Genomic DNA, 19,085 nt, shown 5'->3' with positions numbered 1-19,085 from the left:
AACTCTGTCACATACGCCGCTAACAGCGTGAATCAGTTCACGTTTAATTTCTGGGTCACTTTTTCAGTGAATTCACCAACTATGGAGCCACATTTTGTTTACAACAGCAGCAGCATATAATATAATATATATATATTTATGCATAATATATCATGAAACTGGTGGTTTGTTTAGAAGAGACTATGTCAAACATTTTATTTATTAAAAACTATTCCTTATCAGTGGAGCTTTAATCGTAGGGAGGGAAAGGTACAGCATAAGGTAATCACAAAATACACCTGGGAGATAAACGATAGTGTATTTTTTTTGTATTTATTGATAAACAGGTGTATGTAGAAATAACTCATAAGAGCAAAAAAAAACCCTCCTCATTACCTTGACAACCACATGGTCATTTAATGCTACAAAGCAGTAAAAAACATCACCTATCACCCCTTTTAGAAAATGTGGAGTGAAATAATAGCTCTCAGATAGCAGTTATTTTAGTGCAAAAAGGCATAAATAGCATTTTTGAATGACGCCCAGCAGGCTGATAAGCTGCCTGCTGGCCCTCAGGCGAGGCCTCTCGGCAGCCGGCACTCATTACCGCCTCGCTCAGGTTAAGCCGTGGATCCACCTCCGCCTCTCCTCCCAATTACCTCTCCATCGAACGCTGGTGAGCCAAAAAAAAAAGGAGGCCAGGCCACAGGCTGACATGCTGTCTGGCTGCGCTGAGCCTGTAATCACACCGGAGCACAGATGAAGCCAAGTTTCCCTTTTTCCACAGCTTGTGTAAAGACTCGCTCAGGTCTGGGTTTGATTTGTAGGCGGCTGGAGGAGATTCATTAACAGAACAGGTTCAGAGGAAGCAACGTTAGGTGATGTTTTTCATAGAAACAGTGAATCCACAGCTGCAATTTAGGATTAATATCTCTTAATCTGTCAAGCCACAGCGACGTCTTCAACTTGTTTGTTTTGTCAGATCAACAATCCAAAAACCCTAAAAGATATTCAGCTTTTATGCCGTATAAGACGAAGAAAAGCAGCATTTCAGAAACTGAAGCCCATAAATTGATTGACAGGTTTGCTTGTGAAAAGACTAAACAATTGAATTATATAATTATGTTGTCAAATAATTGTTTCACTAATTGCATCAAATGGCTTCCTGTAATGTAAAAGTTATCAATCAATATGCAGATTTTATGGTATGATTATCATGTAGTTTATAAAATCATCCTGCTGAAATGTTAGCATGCTAACACGCTAAACGGTGAAACAGTGACCATGATAAATGTTAAAGCTGCTAAACATCAACGTGTTAACATGGTCATTGTGAGCATGTTGACTTTACTGTTGACTCTAAATGACCTCCTAGTTGTAACTCTGAGTCGAACATAACAGGAATTTCTCCTACTTGGCGAAAAGAACAGAAGTGTCAACAAACTGGCAGTTACATCAAAAAAAAATCCAGTATTAAGACTCACTCAGTGAATTAAAACAGAGCTACACACAATTTGTTTGACTTCTGCTACAAATAGTACATAACAGAGGCTTATAGGCCATTTGTCTTCTTTTAATCTTGGAATAAACTGAATTAGAGTAATGTGGGACAATTTGTGCAATTGGCACTTCAGTAATATATTTTGATATGAAGCCAGTTCTGTTCTGAAATCCCCAAAGTGTTTTCTACTAATATCAGAAAAGAAGAACGCAGATATCACAGCCAGAGGAGAAACGGCCAATATAAAAGTGTCCCTTGTGCCAAATTGTCTCAGATTATTTTCATCCTAATGTGGAAAAACCTCCCGTTTCTTTGACTTGGGAGCATTCATGAATGAATGTAATGTGGGACACCTCAGCTCAAATATATCTTATCTCTTCTTCTAACAAATGCTAATGAGTAGGACTGCTGTCAAATTAAACCTGAGGTGTCACGTAAATGAAATCACATGACTTCACACATGTGATGTCATAGATAGGGGCGGGGCAACATTCCAACAGGAAGCGCTTGCTGTGAAGTCCAATTAAAGGTCAGTGACGAAGGATTCAGAGTAATTTAATTTTAAGGATATAAATCTGTCATAAATGAAGCAACGCTGCTAATTGTTATCAGATTGTGTTTATGATATAAAATATGTTTAAACATGTTTCATATTTTTTTAATTTCAGTCCATTTTTTTATTGTCCCACTTTAGAAAAGTGGTTTGAAATGTGGTTTTAATAATGTGGGACAGTTATTTATGTTCTTAAATTGGTTAAATATGCATTTAAGTACATTAAATGTGCAATACCAACAGTTATTCAGGGGTCTTAGTCTTGTAATGCTTAATTTATAGTCATTTTTAGGCAGATTGCAAATTACTGATACTAATTGATTACTGATATTAACACATAATATGATACATTACTATTTTTAACAGAAAAAACACTGTAATTACTGAAATGAGGCACTTTGGCCTTGAGTGTTACCAACCAGAGAGGTTTTTATTGTATGAATTAAGGTGATTTAGACCTTTCAGCCTCCCAATGAATGTCCCAGATTTCAGCCTGAACTGTCCCACTTTAGGAAAGGCACATAATCTGGAACAATTTGGCACAAGAAACACTTTTATATTTGGTATTTTCTTATCTGAGTGTGACATCTGTGTACATTCTCTGTATCCAGTAGAAAACACAATGGTATTTAGTGCTTCATATTAAAATATACTGTTTAAGTGCCGATCGCAAAAATTGTCCCACATTACTCTAATTCACCCTTCCTGTCTCTGTACTGGACAAACATCTATCTATCTTCTCATCTGACTCTGTGTGGACGACAAACAAACATATTCCCAAAGAGTCTGAATATTACTCCAATATGTTTGTGTGGCACCCAATTCTCTGCGTTGCGTCGTGTGATTACATTTCTCAGTTCGGCGGTGTCACGGTGAGTCGAGGCTGTCGGTGAAAGTTGGGATGCGGCTCACTGAGCGTCATCAGCGATGCAGCAGGCAGTCAGCAGGCCTGTCAATCAAACACAGTCACCAGGGAGCTCCACCTGTGCGCTCACAGACAGGAAGGGAGCAGCATGCAGATTAAACAAACGTCCCCCCCCACCCCTCCCCCACTTCCTCCTTCAACTGCCTGCTGCACCACAGGGGGGGTGTAGATATGAATTATTCACCAACTAACACACAAGGTAGAAACTGTGTGTATCATGCTTCACTAGATAAGGTCACAAGGTTGTGTTGATGTTGAATATTTAAAGTATGGAAAAGATGAGAAGGATATATGAACGTTTATTATAAGTAACATTCTCTCAGTGTGATCACCCGTATATCATCTCTTACTTAATTAAAAATGAAGCACAAAAGACCAATTAAAGTCAATATACATCACAATTTTAAAATACTCAATTACAAGTAAAAGTACAGTTCTCAGTGTACTAAAGTATCAAAGTTAAAGCACTCGTCATGCAGCCTGTCAGTGTTGTTATTGTATGTTTTATTATGTCAACATTATTACTGATGCTTTAACATATAAGCATGATTATAATGGTGTTTGCTGGTTTAGAAGAAGCTCATTTATAACAACTTTATGCACAGTTGGGTAGTAACAATGATCCTATGAGTTATTTAAAATCAGCTGTCGAGAGCTGCAACGATTAAACAATTGACAGTAAACTGAATATCTTTGGATTGTGGACTGTTAGTCGGTATAAAACAAGACATCTGAGGACGTCTCTTTGGGCTTTGGGAAATTTTTCACCATTTTCTGACATTTTATGGACCGACCAGCTAATCGATTAACGAAGAAGATAATGGACAGAATAATCGATAATGGAAGTAATTGCTGATTGCAGCCCTACAGCTGTCAGATAAATGTAAAAACTACAATATTTGCATCTGACATGTTAATCTTTATATAACCAGGAAAACCTCATTGAAATTCAAGAGCGTCCTGGCAAGATGATCTTGAGATTTTCCTGGTTAAATGAAGTTTAAAAAGTGTAACTTTTTTAGATTTTAGTGCTGCAATCTGCCTCATTCAGTCTGCTTTCAACATACTGAAACACATTATATTATTAGGCAAATTCCACATACTGTACAAAAATCAAGAATTTCCAAATCTACTCCAAATTTCACAATTTTGTTTTAGTTTGAATGATGCCTGTCTGCCTGTATCTATGTTCTAACTATGTTTTTTACTGTTTTATCACTCTGTAAAGTACATGTATGATATTGTGCTCTACAAATAAACTTTACTTATCTTATTACAAAAATACACAGAATTACCTGTAAAAAAAAAAAAAGTCAAGAAATAGTTTGAATCGTACAGAAAAAGCATTGTCGACCATCACAAAGTCTCTGCATCTTATTCATTTTTTATTGTTTTTTGTCATTTATGTTATTTAATTCTCCCCTTGTTGTATTTATTTATCATTTGTTGTTTTTGTTTTTATTTCAAACTGAGATGTCAACACGTTTAACTTCTGCAACAGTGTTGGGAAGAACTTTACCAACTATATCTGATTTCCATTGTAGAGAGAATGTGTGTTTGATTGTTATATCTGCAAAAGGCGGCGACTTTAATGATTAAATTTTGTTAAACAAAAAGATTCCATGATTTTTTTTAAAAAATCTCCATTCTCCATCTCTGTTTGTTCATTTGGACATTAAACTACATAAATTCCAATAAAAATTATTATAAGGTTACTCTGATTGAAGCAAAGTGCTGTCATTGACACAAATATGTTCTCGTCAGATGGGTCAAATTATGTTACTCACCTGTGTTATGCAGTTTTTAAGATGGTACAAACTCATATTTACTGGGATTTATATGAGCTTTGTGTTTACATCGTTATCTGCTGTTGATTTGTAAGTCATGTAAAAGATTTGATGTAATCTGTGAAAGGGAAAACTTTACCTTTTGTTAGGGGGGCAAATATTTTTGTCAGACGGCCAGATTTGGACCACAGGCCTCTATTTGCCCACCCCTACTGTACATCATAAAAAGCTTCTGATCTAAAAGCTTTGACAGGAAAACAATAACTGTTGGACAGGAAGATTTTCATTGCGGAGGTCACACAGGAAGTCTTATTAAAGGTATAATCAAATCAGAAAGGAAAAAGAAAGGGCAAGAAGAGTGGAACAGAAGAAATGGCCGATACTGCTTCAGCATTCAAAGAAAAGTAGGAGAAACGAGAGGAAGCAATAGAAATAGAAAGGAGGATATTATATCAAGGATGAGATTTGGTCACACCGTACACACACAGTACATTAAACATAATGAATAAGCATGCTACAGGTAGATGTGAACAAACGGTGGAGCGTTTATTTTTACACTGTCCTAGATATCAACAAGAGACACAGATACTTAAAATTACTCTCCAAAGGAGTCACATGTTATTAGAGAAATATTGCAGAGGAGTTCAGGTGATGTAGGGTAAAGAGCTATTTTCAGATTTTTAGAAAACACAGGACTTAATGGTAGAATTCAATGTAATAGTATAGTAAGTTCTGATCAACACTCCAATCCAGAGGGGGGCGGTAATGTGCTAAAAGCTGTTTGCCAACCACCAATAAATAATAAAAGAAGAAGAAGAAGCAGGAAGTCAGTGGTTAGCTTGAGGCTAGATGAGAGTTTAGCCAACAACACAGTTAGTCACTTTACAGGATTTAATGATGTAATTTATATGTTCATTGCTTATTTTATATTCTTGTCATGTAGATTTACTGCAGACTGACAAATGCTCAGACTCCGATAAACGAAGAAACATTTGAAAACATGATTTCGCTAGCAGCTAACGTTAGCTGCCTAGCCTAGCCTAGCATTAGCCCCCGGTTGCCTAACAACGGAGAGGAAGCCAAACAACCCTGAGTGAAAAGCTGCTGTTTTGATGCGTTCTCACGCTTTTATCTAAACGTTTATTTGTGTGACTGACAGCCGGTAGATCACACATCATGGCGGATGATGGTAGACGAGGGGAAGAAGAGGATCGCGGCCCCGGAGCGGCTCACCAGGTGTTTGTAGTGATGGAGTGTCTGCTGGAAAAGTTGAAGGTGTTGAATTATGAAGAGGATGTTTTAGCCAAACACAACATGAAGAACCTGTCCAGGTGAGAAATGACTGTACCGGCAGCGGTGGAAGAAGTATTCAGCTTAACAGAGCAAATAATCAACAGATCGATTCATCGATAATTGAAATAACTGTTAGTTGCAGCCCGAGACAACAAGATGTTTGTGTTTTACTGTGTTTCTTGTTTTTCTTTCATGGTAAAAAATTTTAACAGTAAGCTGCAAATCAGAAGTGTTCATTCTGTTCTGAATTACAGGCTACAACTACCAATTATTTTGTTATCAAATCATCACTTTCTACCAATCTATGAATCCTCTAGTCTGCAGAATGATATGAAATAGTGAAAAGGGAATTTGTTAAATTTCCAGAGTCAAAAGTGGCATCTTCAAATGTCCAAAAGATCCAAAAATATTTTATTTAGAGTGACATAAAAATGGAGCAAATTTACACATCAGAGAAGCTGAAACCAGAGAAATGTTGACATTTTTACTTGATGATAATTATTAAAAATGTTGATAGTTTTTGGTCAATCGACTAATCATCATTTCAATGCTATTCTGCTTCAACCTGAAGTTCCCAAAAACTGTTCAGATGTGAAATACACAGTAGCGGAAGAAGTATTCAGATCCCTTACTGCATTAAAATTACCAATACAGCGATGAAAAAATACTCCATTACAAGTAAAACTCTTGCATGAAAAATCCTACTACAGTAAATGTACATAAGTATTATGAGCTTGATGTAGTTAAAGTATTGCAGTAAAAGTAGTGGTTTGGTCCCTCTGACTGATATATTATTATATATGACATCATTAGATTATTAATAGTGAAGCATCAGTGTTAGAGCAGCATGTTACTGTTGTAGCTGCTGGAGGTGGAGCTAGTTTACACTACTTTATATACAGTTAGCTAGTTTAGTCCAGTGGTTCCCAACCTAGGGGTCGGGCCCCTCCAAAGGGTCAGCAGATAAATCTGAGGGGTGGTGAGATGATTAATGGGAGAGGAAAGAAGAAAAAACAAAGTGTTTTTTTTTTTTGTTTTTTTTATTAAATGTTTTGTATTTAAAAACAAGCACTTTGAAGGTGTCAGCTTAGGCTTTAGAAAACTGTGCATGTATTTCTCACTATTTTCTCACATTTTACAGACAACAAACAACTGGTTCATTGAGAAAATATTCAAAAAATCAAGTAGTAAGTGGTAACACCAATTAATCAGAAAATCATGTTAATACTGTAACTAGAGAATCTTCAAATTTCACATCACGATTATCCTTGCCAAAATAATGCGATTAATGATATTATACGTTTAAAATTCTTAAAACGGCACTAAAACACACTGGTATCACTTTATCTTACATTTAGTTAAGAAACAAATATTTTTATTGCATCATAGGACACACATCTCTTTTTTTGTGAACATCCTTTTAAGTCAAAAACAAACAAAGACAGATTCAGACTCTCATCAACACCCAGCAGGTAATCACTACCTATCATATTCAAGCATTCACATCCTGAGCCTTCAGCCACGGTGAGGAATGACTGGAAAGATGCAGCTCCTCCTTGTGGCAACTGGCAATTCAAAATAAATCAGGAAATCAACAGGACTTTACATTAGTGAGCCAGACGAGAGTTTTCACAATTATCCTGATAATGTAAATTCACCACGATTAAATTATCCTGAGTGTTTTCTCTATCTGTCTCTAACCTCCTGCCTGTTTCCTTCGTCAGACATTACTTTGTCTCCAGTCCGTATCTGGCGTCCAACCCGGGTGAGCAGTTCTACATGTTCACCATCATCGCTGCGTGGCTCATCAACGCGGCGGGGAGGCCGTTCACCGAGCCGCAGGAGTACGACGAACCCAACGCCACCGTGTCCAACATCCTGGCTGAGCTCAGAGCTTTCGTAAGTGACGTTCAGCTCTGCGTCTCTCACCGATAAAACACACAAGCTGCCTTTTTATCTCCGTACATACTGAGTTGTAACTGCAGGTCCTGGATTACAGTCTTACTATTTAAAATCAAGGCTGTAATGGATTTTTGCTTTTGAGGTCATACAAATGTTTTACTTAAGTGACGCTGATATGTTGAGTTAATAATACACAGACTGTTTATTTTTGAATTCCTTACTCTGAGAAATATTTTTTTTAAATTCTACCGAAACTTTTTTTTTTCATTTAACAAAAGAAGTCAAAATTCTTAAATGTTAAATGTTGTCTAAACACAAGCAGCTGTACAAGAACTTTCTCTAAATAAAATATTGTGTAAAACTGAGAAACTGTTGGTCACATCAGGAACCGTCTGATCAAAGAAAAACTTCTGCTTCTTCACACTTTTATTTATGCTAGGGCTGTAGTCAACCAAAGAAAATCATGGTCGACTAAAATCGTACATAATCTTCAACTAATCGATTAGTCTCGAGTGCACAGTAAACTCTGCAGCCACGCGTTTCTCTGTTCTGTATTTCTCTGTTTTGTGTCTTTAGGTTATGCTAGCCCATTGTTGCTAACTTTGGAGCTAACCTCCTTTACTTTTCCAGCATTTAGGGAAACAACAGACGTGACTTTTTAGCATTTATTAACTGACACACTGTAGTCTGTACTGTACATTTACTGCCAGACTGACAACTTACTACTAACCTTTTCCTATGCTCCGCTCGCATCCACCGTCACTTCTCTGCCCCTCGCTGTTTCCCGCTCGCTACGTAAACATTGTCCTTAACGGAGCCACGCGACCAGTGGTTTCCCAGGCAACGACAGACGTTGACTCACTTTTTTTGGCCTGGCGGGGGTTCTGGTTGTGACATTATGGAAAAACACAGATTCAGTAACCGTTGAGTACAGTTAGACTCAGCAGTCTCCGTTAGGTTGGGCGAGTTCAAAGTTGTGAAAACAACGGGGGTGTTTTGAATACACCCCCGTTGTTTTCACAGGTAATTTGTTAATCTGTCCCTCCCGCTGCAGGAAATAATGGATTAATCCTGGAAAGCTGTTGATGTCGCACTTTTCTCCTTATGAAAATAACACGGAGATTATTCGACCAATGAGAATTTAGTCGGACGAGAGCATATCGACCAGCAGACTACAGCCCTAATTTATTCACTATTACAATTAATATTTACAACAACAAAGGTGGTCGTGACAACCAGTATGCTGCCAGGAGCCAATCATAAAACAGAATAATGAAAACATGAAATAAAATAACAATACCAGCAGTGACATATTAAAATAAATAATTATAAAACTATTGCATCATGATGGGACAAAGAAAAATAAAAGACGAGGGGAAAGAACAGAGAGAATAAATAATAAATAATGAGTCGATACCAACTTTTTGTACTTGAAAGTAAAACTGGCTGTTCTCCTGACAACTTCTTTCACTCTGTAATTTGGTTTCTCATTGAAAAGGTCTTTAAAAAGTTCAAAAGTCTGACTATAGCCGCGTTTCCACTGCAGGAACTTTCCCCAAGGGACTAAGAACCTTTTAAGGAACTCGCTTCCTCTACCTGCATTTCCATCAGAGGATCCAGCGTCTGAACGAAGCTCCAGAGATTGTTTTACCCCGAAAAAGTCAAACACAGACACTGCGGCTGCTTCACCTCGTTTACTGCCTCATTCATAAAACAAGGAGCTACTCTGCTGTCGATGCAGGAGGACGAGAGGAGGACGTTTGCTCTTCAATTGTTAACGTTAAAAGTAAAGTTAGGCTTTGTTGTCAGTTTTAGAAAAAGGAGAATACATAAATAGAAAAAAAAAAGAAACAGAGTCGATGCCAACTTGTTGTGCTGGAAATATCAGAAAGTATCAAATCAGAGTAAAACTCGCTGTCCTTCTGACATTTCCTCACTCTCTTAAATTATGTTTTTGCTTGAGAACTGATTGAAAAGGTGAATGAAAAATGTAACAATGAATAAAATATCTGGGTGTGTTTTTGATCCTGACCTTGTTATCTGCTGTTACACTGTAAGAACTCAGAGATTTGAGAACATGAGAGACGTATTTGACCCGTCGCTGTGCATCTCTCAGGGTGTTAAGGTGGACTTCCCGCCCTCCAAACTGAAATCGGGTTCAGGCGAGTTCGTCTGCTTCGTGTTGGACCGACTGGCCGAGGAGGCTCTGAAGAGGAGGGGGTTCTCCTTCAGGAGGTACCGACACATTTCTCCTCCAGCCCCCCTTGTTTTTCTCTCTAAAACAAATCTCATTCTGTTTCTTTGTGTTTTTCGACCAGCACTCGACCTTTTATGAGTGATCGGTGAATGAAGCTGCATGAAGCTTTGCGGCTGTAAATTTAAAGCTCAGGGTTTTAAAGTCTGAGTCTCTGTAAAAGAGCACAGTGACATCTTGTGGTTTGCAGAACTTATAGCAGCGTTTTAAGACCGGAGCTGAAACACAACAACACCTGCTGGTTTTATAGTTTCATATAAAAGTCCTGCTGCAAACGCACATATTATAGTTTAATATGCTGGAATAAAATGATGATAAAATTTTTCCCCGCGGTGCCAATTTCAGTGCTGCTGTAATACTAATTTGTTTTTATTTGTAGTTTATGTGCTCAGTCTTCCTTCTCTTCTTCTGTCTTTTCTCTTTCATTATAAATAACACACACTGCATAACCAATGATAACTTCTTTTATTATTATTACTACTTTTATTTCCTTTGTTTTAGTTTAGTTTTGTCTAGTTGTTGTCAGGTTTCTTTTACACATTATGGTATGTTTTTCTATTTTTATGTATTTAAAAACCCAACATATCAAATATATCTATTGACACAAAATGTTAATGTACCTTATTAGTGCTGAGTGTATTAATTTACATGTAAAACAACAATACATGCAAAAGTATAAAAACCATCATGCAACTACGGTATGAAAGGAAAAAAACACAACAAGTGGATAAAAGACTAACTAAACTAAAAATAGACGTTTATATGACTTTACAGTTGGTGTTACTGTTAATGGTGAATTTAACCTGTTGTATTGTAACGTGATACAACATAACTACGTAATAAAAGTTAAATTCATAATAATATTAGTAAAAGCTTTTACTCTCATCATGGACTCAGATGTTTTAACTTTATGCTCAGTGTTTATGTGGCATTTCATGAGAGGTTTTAAGTTGACGTTTAAAGATGTTTCTCAGAAATACACTTTTAATCTCAACATGTGGACACGACTCTGAGCTGATGTCTGTCTTTATTTAACGTCTCTGGTTGGTTTGTTTGATGTTCTGACTTCCTGTTTGTTTCCTCCAGGCCAACCTACCCAACAGAAACCACAGAAGAAGAGTCTGTGATAGAGGACGACGCAGAGCTCACGCTCAGCAAAGTAGAGGAGGAGATGATCGTAGGTGTTTTACTCCTCGTCCTTATTGTTTTAAAGTCCTCGTTATTGGATATCAGTTATTGATCGGATGCTGCAGCTGATCGGACTGATCTGATACATCACAGCGTCACTGAGTGGAGACAGATTACATATTCAACTCAAGTGGATCACTTCCTATGTTTTATTTGTTTAACTGTCGGTCTGATCAACAAAAGAATCATAAACAACTTTCTTCATTCATGAGAAAGATTTTTATTTTGATGATCTGTTTTTTCCCTCGTTAACTTTTATTATGGATATAATTAAAGTGAAGGAGAATCTGTCTGTCAGCAAGAAACACTTTATTTATTTATTTATTGATATTTTATTTTAAATTATCCGTTCAGGGATAAAAAGTAAAAAAAACTAAGTTGTTTTATTCTGACACTTTCTTCACCAGTAGAGTCTTTAATCTCCAGCAGCGACGATGATATTCAGCTTTTTGATGCTTCAGTCACAGCGAGATGTAAAGATCGTCTGTAGAGCTTCGTTATATCTCTATAGTTTTTAAAACTGCTGAGTGACGTTCATGAACATTTCTTGTGTTTGTGTGTGAACTCAGGAGGAGCCTGATGATGAGGAGGAGAACGTGATGGACCTGGAAGCCCTGAAGTTACGGACCACTCACACTGTGAGATCACATGCACCAGCAAATTAATCTGCAACTATTTTCACAATTTATTTTCCTTTTTCAAGCAAAAACACTAGAGCTGCAACAATTAATCAACTAGTTTCCAACTATTTTTATAATCGATTCATTGTTTTGAGTCACTATTTAAGAAAAAAATGTCCAAATTCTCTAATTCCAGCTTCAACATTTTTCACCATTTTATGAACCAAACAACTGATCAATTAATCAAGAAAATAATCAACAGATTAATAGATAATCAAAAAACTAAAAACTACCAAACAGTATCTTGTTCCTGCTTCTCACTTGGAAGGATTTGCTGATTTTCTTTGTCTTATGTGATAGTAAATTGATCATTTTTTGGTTATGGATTGTTAAAATAAGCTATTTTAAGATGTCATGTTGGACTTTAGGAAACTCTGCAATTTTCTGACATTTTATAGACCAAACGATTAATTGATTAATTAAGAAAATAATCTGAAAATCGATAATGAAACTAATCTTTAGTAACAACCTGAGAAGCATTTAAATTCCTTGTAATCACTTCATTAATTGAACTGAATTTTTTAAAATGTGTAATTTGATCTTGTTGATGCTGATGACTGACAGCTTCATGTTTTGGGACATTTTGACTCCAGTCAACTTTTTTTCATTCAAAAACCATCTGTGGTTCATTGGAAACCTGCCACACTCGATGAAGAAACGTCGTTTGTCCTCCGCTGACAGGAAACAGAACCTTCCTCCAAACCGGACGAGATTCTGGAGTCGACGGTCGACGCAGCGGAGTGGAACCTGGAGGTGGAGAGAGTCCTGCCGCAGCTCAAAGTCACCATCAGGACAGACAACAAGGTACACGCTGAGCTGAGTCTTCACTCCAGGACCTGATCCAGAATCAGTTTCATTCTTTTATTTATTTCTTTATTTCCTTATGTGAAAATCAAACATAATGTGCTCATGACATTAAAAAAAACAAGCAAGCAAAAAGATGTTTAAATGTTCCTGCAGTAAGTAAATAAAACAGAGTCTATGGGTCGGAACAGTCAAGTAAGAGGTCAGAAAAAATAAAGAGAAAACAGAGAAATTCAACAGTAACAGTGAAGGGTCGAAGCTATGGATGTGAGAAACAGGTTGGAGGATGTGTTGGGGTTTCTGTACAAAGTGTTTGTCTAAAATGTGTGTAGTTAAGTTGTGTAGCCTACGAGTCCAACTTAAATCAGTCAGTTTCAGCTGTTCCTCCACTTCATGATCTCACAGTTCGGCTACTTTTATTAACAGCCTCTAAAACAGAGTTGATGACATAAAATAAAAGTAAAAACAAAGAGATTTGATGTTTGTGAAGCATCTGCAGGAAGTTACAGTGAGTCAGTTTAACTTAGTTTAATTGAAACACTTTATTTTTTAAATAGTGGATCAGTTGTAGAGATACAGGTTCAGCTTTCAGACGCTCAAAGTCACATCACACCCTTATAGAAGCATAAAGTTGTTGATTCAGCCTCGTGGTCGTGTCGGAGGCCGTAGTCTGTGCCGCTTTATACCGACGCGTTTCTAATATTTCATCCATTTATATCAACAGCAGCCTCCAAGATAATCCTTCAGTTGCATCAACATGTCTGTAAAACAGCTGCGTGTCGTTTTCACATTCTCATCTGTATTTATCTATTAACATACGTTTAGTTTTAGAAGCCTCCGTTAGAGCTGAACGATTTTTAAAAAATATCTAACAGTGATTATTTTGACTGAGATCGCAATTTTGATATGATTTGCAACACCGGAGGGATGATAACTGATACATCATTATTCTCATTTTCATTGAAAAACATATTAAAATGTTTATGTTGTGATTTTTGGGGGTGATCTGTACCAAACAAATATGTTTTCTTAAGTGTGTAGAACATGATGTGCAGGTCAGATCTTTTACAAGTATCACCATAGTAACAGTATGCCATATTGCCATTTCAATAAAATTTCAATGAATTGTTCAGTCCTAGCCGACATACTAAACAATATTATTACTGTTTGTTTCTTTCTTCAACACAGTCGCCTGTGAGAAACATTATTTATGTCTCAGTTACAATCTAAACTGATACAACAGCTACATGAGTCTCATGTTTTAAACTCGTCTTTTAATGCTGTTGTTCATCAAACGTCAGTCAGAGAAATAAAAAGTGCGTCCTGGTGTCGGTTCAGTTGTAAAATCCAGGCGCAGCACAGAGCGTCTCTCCTGATTGGCTGCTGACAGCTGAACAGTCGATCACGCTGGACGGTAGAGACGCTGGTACGAGTCTGTTTAAACAGGAGTTTAACCGACTTTGCTGTTTTTAACACCAGAACGTCACAGTCGCTCTGCGTCACGCTGTCCGTTCATCACAGTTATGTTTTTAGAATCAGAATCAGATTTGTTGCCAGATAAGTCGTCATTAGGAGACGAGACTGTAAATGTTTACAGTCTGTTATGTTGTCAGGCTGCGGTGCTCTGTGTATAATGATGTGGCTAAAAAAAAGGAAAAGGCAGCGATTCAACTGACAGAATGTGAGTCAACTCAGGAGGTTTATCGACTGATGCAGCGACTCTGCGACCTTTACAGGGCAGAGCTGACAGCAGCAGTCATCTCTCCTGTCAAAGCAGAGTGAGACTCTGACCCTCATCCTCATCCTCATCCTCATCCTCATCCTCATCCTCATCCTCATCCTCACTCTGACTCAGAACTGACCTCATGTCAGATTTCCAGTTGATCGGATTACGTGGCTCAAACAACTTTTACACAAGCGTTGTTTTAATAATGAAAGCCGGCTGAGTCTCTGTTCTACATTGACATGAAACACTCAGAGAGCTCATCCAATGAAAAGAAAGAGTTCAGTTTAAAGTCTGAGCAGGCGGGAGGTGTCTCTGATGACAACCATTAATACAACTACTTATTAATAATCATAAACTTTATGTTTTTATTCATTTTTAAAATGACCAAGTGAGCTCAAAGCAAAAGTCAAAAGTGAAATAAAATAAATTCAAAAAAAACATGAGATGAATCTATTTTTTCATTAGTTGGTGTGAATAAACTGTATTTATAGGATAAACATTACAGACAAAATATGCCGTGTGTTTAGTAGAATTTAATTATTTTCACATTATGACAAACTGAGACGGGTGCTGCAGTTTCCCAGCATGCTCTCTGTCAGCTTTCTCCAGAACGCTCGATATCTTAACTGTCATGTAAACAAGAAACCTGTCGATCTACAGTAACCATGGTAACTACAGCGCAGGTAAACGTAACCTGGTTACTGAGGTGTCCGGTCTGTCTGTTGGTCTGCAGGACTGGAGGGTCCACGTGGACCAGATGCATCAACACAGAGACGGGATCAAGTCTTCACTCAAAGATGCCAAGGTGCGTTCACTGACCCGGTTCACAGCGGTGATGACTGTCAGTCCAGTCTGTCTGTCTCTGGCTCCACCTGCTGGACTCATTCAGTCATTTCTTCTTCTCTGATAATGTTGAAATCAGCCTTTAACACATCCACGTTTGGCTGTGATGTCACACGTCATCTCTCCGTGTCTCCGCAGAGCTACCTGGACAAACTGCAGGAGGACATCGGAAAGACTCTGGAGAAGGTGAGCAGCAGAGAGAAATACATCAACAACCAGCTGGAGCATCTGATCCAGGAGTACCGCAGCGCTCAGGCCAAACTCAGCGAGGTGATTTTTTTTTTTTTACAATTTTACACTCGAACTTTCATTTTGATCGCTGCATGAATCTGGAACGGCTGCGGTGAAAGTATCACATACACGCAGGAAACAAAGTGTGTTACAGTCCAAACAAAAAGTAAAAAGTAAATAAAGACTCCAGAATAGATACACAAATTATCATCAGTCAAGAATAAGCCATAAGGTAATTTTTTAGAAGAGGTTTAAAAGAAGATGCTGAGTTTTCCTGCCTGAGTCCCGGACAGCGAAGGCCTCGCCACCGTTAGTGACACAGTGAGATTTAGGAACCATTAATCAGACCCTGCTAGAGGCTCTAAAGCAGCCATCGGGCTCATACGGAGTGAGCAGGGTACAGATATCAGTGGGAGCCATGCAAGGCTTTAAAAACAAGAAGCCAAATCTTAAAATCAATTGTAAAACTCACAGGCAGCCAGTGAGGAGCAGCCAGGATCCATGTGATCTCGCTTCTCTCAGAGCACATTAAAAGCCGGGCAGCAGCGTTTTGTATAAGTTGTCTTTGGATGTTTTGCCTACTTAGTCCTGAATAAAGTGCGTTGCAGTGGTCAAGTCTGGAGGATATAAAAGCACAAACGACCTTTTCTAGATCTGTAAATGAGAAGTTAATCTCAGTTAAATGTCTCAGTTTTAGTCACCTGAGCATCAAAAGACAAACTGTGAAACTGAAAACTACAGCAAAGTTTCAGACCTCTCCTCTCACATCTGTAGATAAAGCAGCAGAACTGGATGAGAGAGGCTGATTCTTGATTCGTTGTGTTCTTCATCATCAGGCTAAGGAGCGCTACCAGCAGGCCAGCGGAGGTGTGACTGAGAGGACCAGAGTCCTGGCAGAGGTCAGTGAACGCATCATCCAGGACGCTGCTTTATATCACTCGACATTCATGTTTATTTGGACAAAGAGCTCCTCATTTTCCATCATTTTCCATCTTTCTATCTGTTCCTCCACATTGTTACCAAGACTACAGAGCTTCAATCATACACCTCACTCTGTGCCGGGTCACATGACCGGGTCACATCCTGACAGTCAGACTGATCTCTTTTATCATTTTATCTGTGTCTGTATCAGATATATAAACATTACAGACTATTTACTTTCACATTACATTGAACTCATTAATCAGTCCTCTCTGAGTCTCCGGCACGTCGGATCACGTGACTCCGGCCTCCAGTCAGTCTGTCTCGTGCGGAGGCCATCTGGCTGCTCATTTTGAATCCAGGATGATGCAACAAAAACGACGTTGCTGAAGCTCCTCAGCAGCCTCGGAGCGTATTTCACTCACTACCGTGCGTAGTCACAGCGTCCGTAGAGACGCTTTCTCTGACTGGTATACTAATTTATATGTAACGGCGCCGTCTTTGGCACAGCCGTCTGGAAGAAACATCTGCAGTCAGACATCTGATTACAAACATATCGAGTTATAATCGGATTCATATTTATTTGTATTAATTGGGACCTGCGCAGAGCTGGTTAATTGAGCTCAAAATATGGAGTAGCTGGATTTTTTAACACCATATTATTAAAACATGCAAATGGAGGATTAATAAACTGTGACAAGAAAAACATTCAAGAGAAAAGACACTGAAAGTATGAAAACGTCCTTTACTACTTCATGTCTGTATTATTTATATTATGTGTGTGTGTTTATGTACTTTTCACACAAGCTCCAGTGAATTATAACTTGCAGGTAGACAGTTTGTGACGACCTGTGTGTGTGTGTGTGTGTGTGTGTGTGTGTGTGTGTGTGTGTGTGTGTGTGTGTCTCAGATCAGTGAGGAGCTGGAGAAGGTGAAGCAGGAGATGGAGGAGAAAGGCAGCAGCATGTCTGACGGAGGTGAGACCGACGACGTTCAGCTGATCGATCGTATTATTCTGTTTTGTTTTGTTTTGTTTTTTTTTAATGTGAAACTTGAGCGTCTGCATTCGTCCCCCTCCTTCAGCTCCGGTGGTGAAGATCAAGCAGAGTTTGACCAAACTGAAGCAGGAGATCGTTCAGATGGACGTCAGGATCGGCGTCGTCGAGCACACGCTGCTGCAGGCCAAGCTCAAGGAGAAGTCCAACATGACGCGAGACATGCACGCAACCAACATCCCCGAGCCCGCCGCCGGGTCCTTCTCTTAGGTTGAGACCACCGAGCCAAAACAACACCAACACGACTGAACTGACAGCTGACGTGTTGATGACTTTGCATCCTTCAAAACTCTCCTGGAATTTAATTTAAAAACACGAATCATCTCCAAGAAATGTAGCTTTCTTCATTCTTCAGAATTTTTGTGCATATAATTCATAAAACATATTAACACTTACATTTGGCTCCTTGTCCAGAACGTAACTTATTTATTTTTTGACTTATTTTTTATATGTATATTATTTAGCATATTTTTTGTGTGTATATAAATATGAAATAAATTTTAATACAGTTAATAATTTCTGTGTTGTGTATTTTGTGACATATGGATGTTCTTTTTGTTGTTGTTGTTGTCATTTTCTCTTTTTACAGTGAAGCTAAATAATCATTTATTTAATTTAATCTGAGCAAAATAGCCACCAGATATCACCGTTCATCTATTTATAAGAATGTCTATTTTGAACATTTACAATATTTATACTATATTATACTGTATATAATATGCACAAATTACATCACGACGGGATATTTCCCACTACAGGGACATTTTTGTGGGGATTTTGGGGGAAGTTTGATTCCATTTTTTTGTGTCAAGCTAATGAAGCTTATGCCGGAAATTGAGGCACTTTACCTTCAAAATAAAGGGGACAGGCTCTTGGAGGAAAAAAGCGTTACAAACAACACAATATATACACAAGAATATATTTCAATCTGAATGTTATTTCCTGATGAGAGAGTCTTAAGGTGGATTCTCTATTTATTGATGGTAAAAGGTAAGTTTTATTATGTTTGTATTTGTGTGTATTTTAATTGGCTGATGCAAAATCAATCCCTTATTAATCACTTAACTTTATGTGGGATGATCAGTTGCACAGGAGTGAAAAAACACAAAGCACATGAACATGTGATATAAATACAAAATAGAAACGTGTTAAACAGTGTACATAAATAAAGCCATTTAAAAATCAGAGAGTTTATAATCAAATTTTATTCTTGCTTTACATGTCACATCTGTTTCACTTCTGTTTCACATCTGTTATGTTTTAATGTTTCAACACGTTGATGTCTTATCGACAACAATACTGATAAATCTTATATGTAATATCTTAGATATGATTTTAAATTGAATGTTTGTGATAATACTAATAAAATTCTGTTTTGTCTTTTTAAATATTTGGTACTTTTTATTAATCTAGAACATTGGTTCTCAACCTGGGGGTCGGGAC

The 19,085-nt window shown here is 37.8% G+C and overlaps 1 protein-coding gene across 1 annotated transcript; it reads left to right on the top strand.

The window, feature by feature from the left end:
- Window positions 1–5,305: 5,305 nt before the first annotated feature.
- ift57 (intraflagellar transport 57 homolog (Chlamydomonas)) lies at window positions 5,306–18,158 on the top strand. The gene is made up of 12 exons (XM_067606834.1): window positions 5,306–5,644; window positions 5,905–6,076; window positions 7,763–7,937; window positions 10,057–10,175; window positions 11,281–11,371; window positions 11,952–12,020; window positions 12,744–12,866; window positions 15,326–15,397; window positions 15,574–15,705; window positions 16,503–16,565; window positions 17,498–17,564; window positions 17,671–18,158. Exons 2-12 carry the CDS (start codon window positions 5,922–5,924, stop codon window positions 17,850–17,852), a joined length of 1,248 nt encoding a protein of 415 aa, XP_067462935.1. The 5' UTR covers window positions 5,306–5,644; window positions 5,905–5,921; the 3' UTR covers window positions 17,853–18,158.
- The last annotated feature ends 927 nt before the right edge of the window (window positions 18,159–19,085 follow it).

Source organism: Thunnus thynnus, chromosome 12 (genome assembly GCF_963924715.1).
Source record: "Thunnus thynnus chromosome 12, fThuThy2.1, whole genome shotgun sequence".
NCBI lineage: Eukaryota > Metazoa > Chordata > Actinopteri > Scombriformes > Scombridae > Thunnus > Thunnus thynnus.
This window is presented reverse-complemented; position numbering and strand designations above follow the sequence as displayed.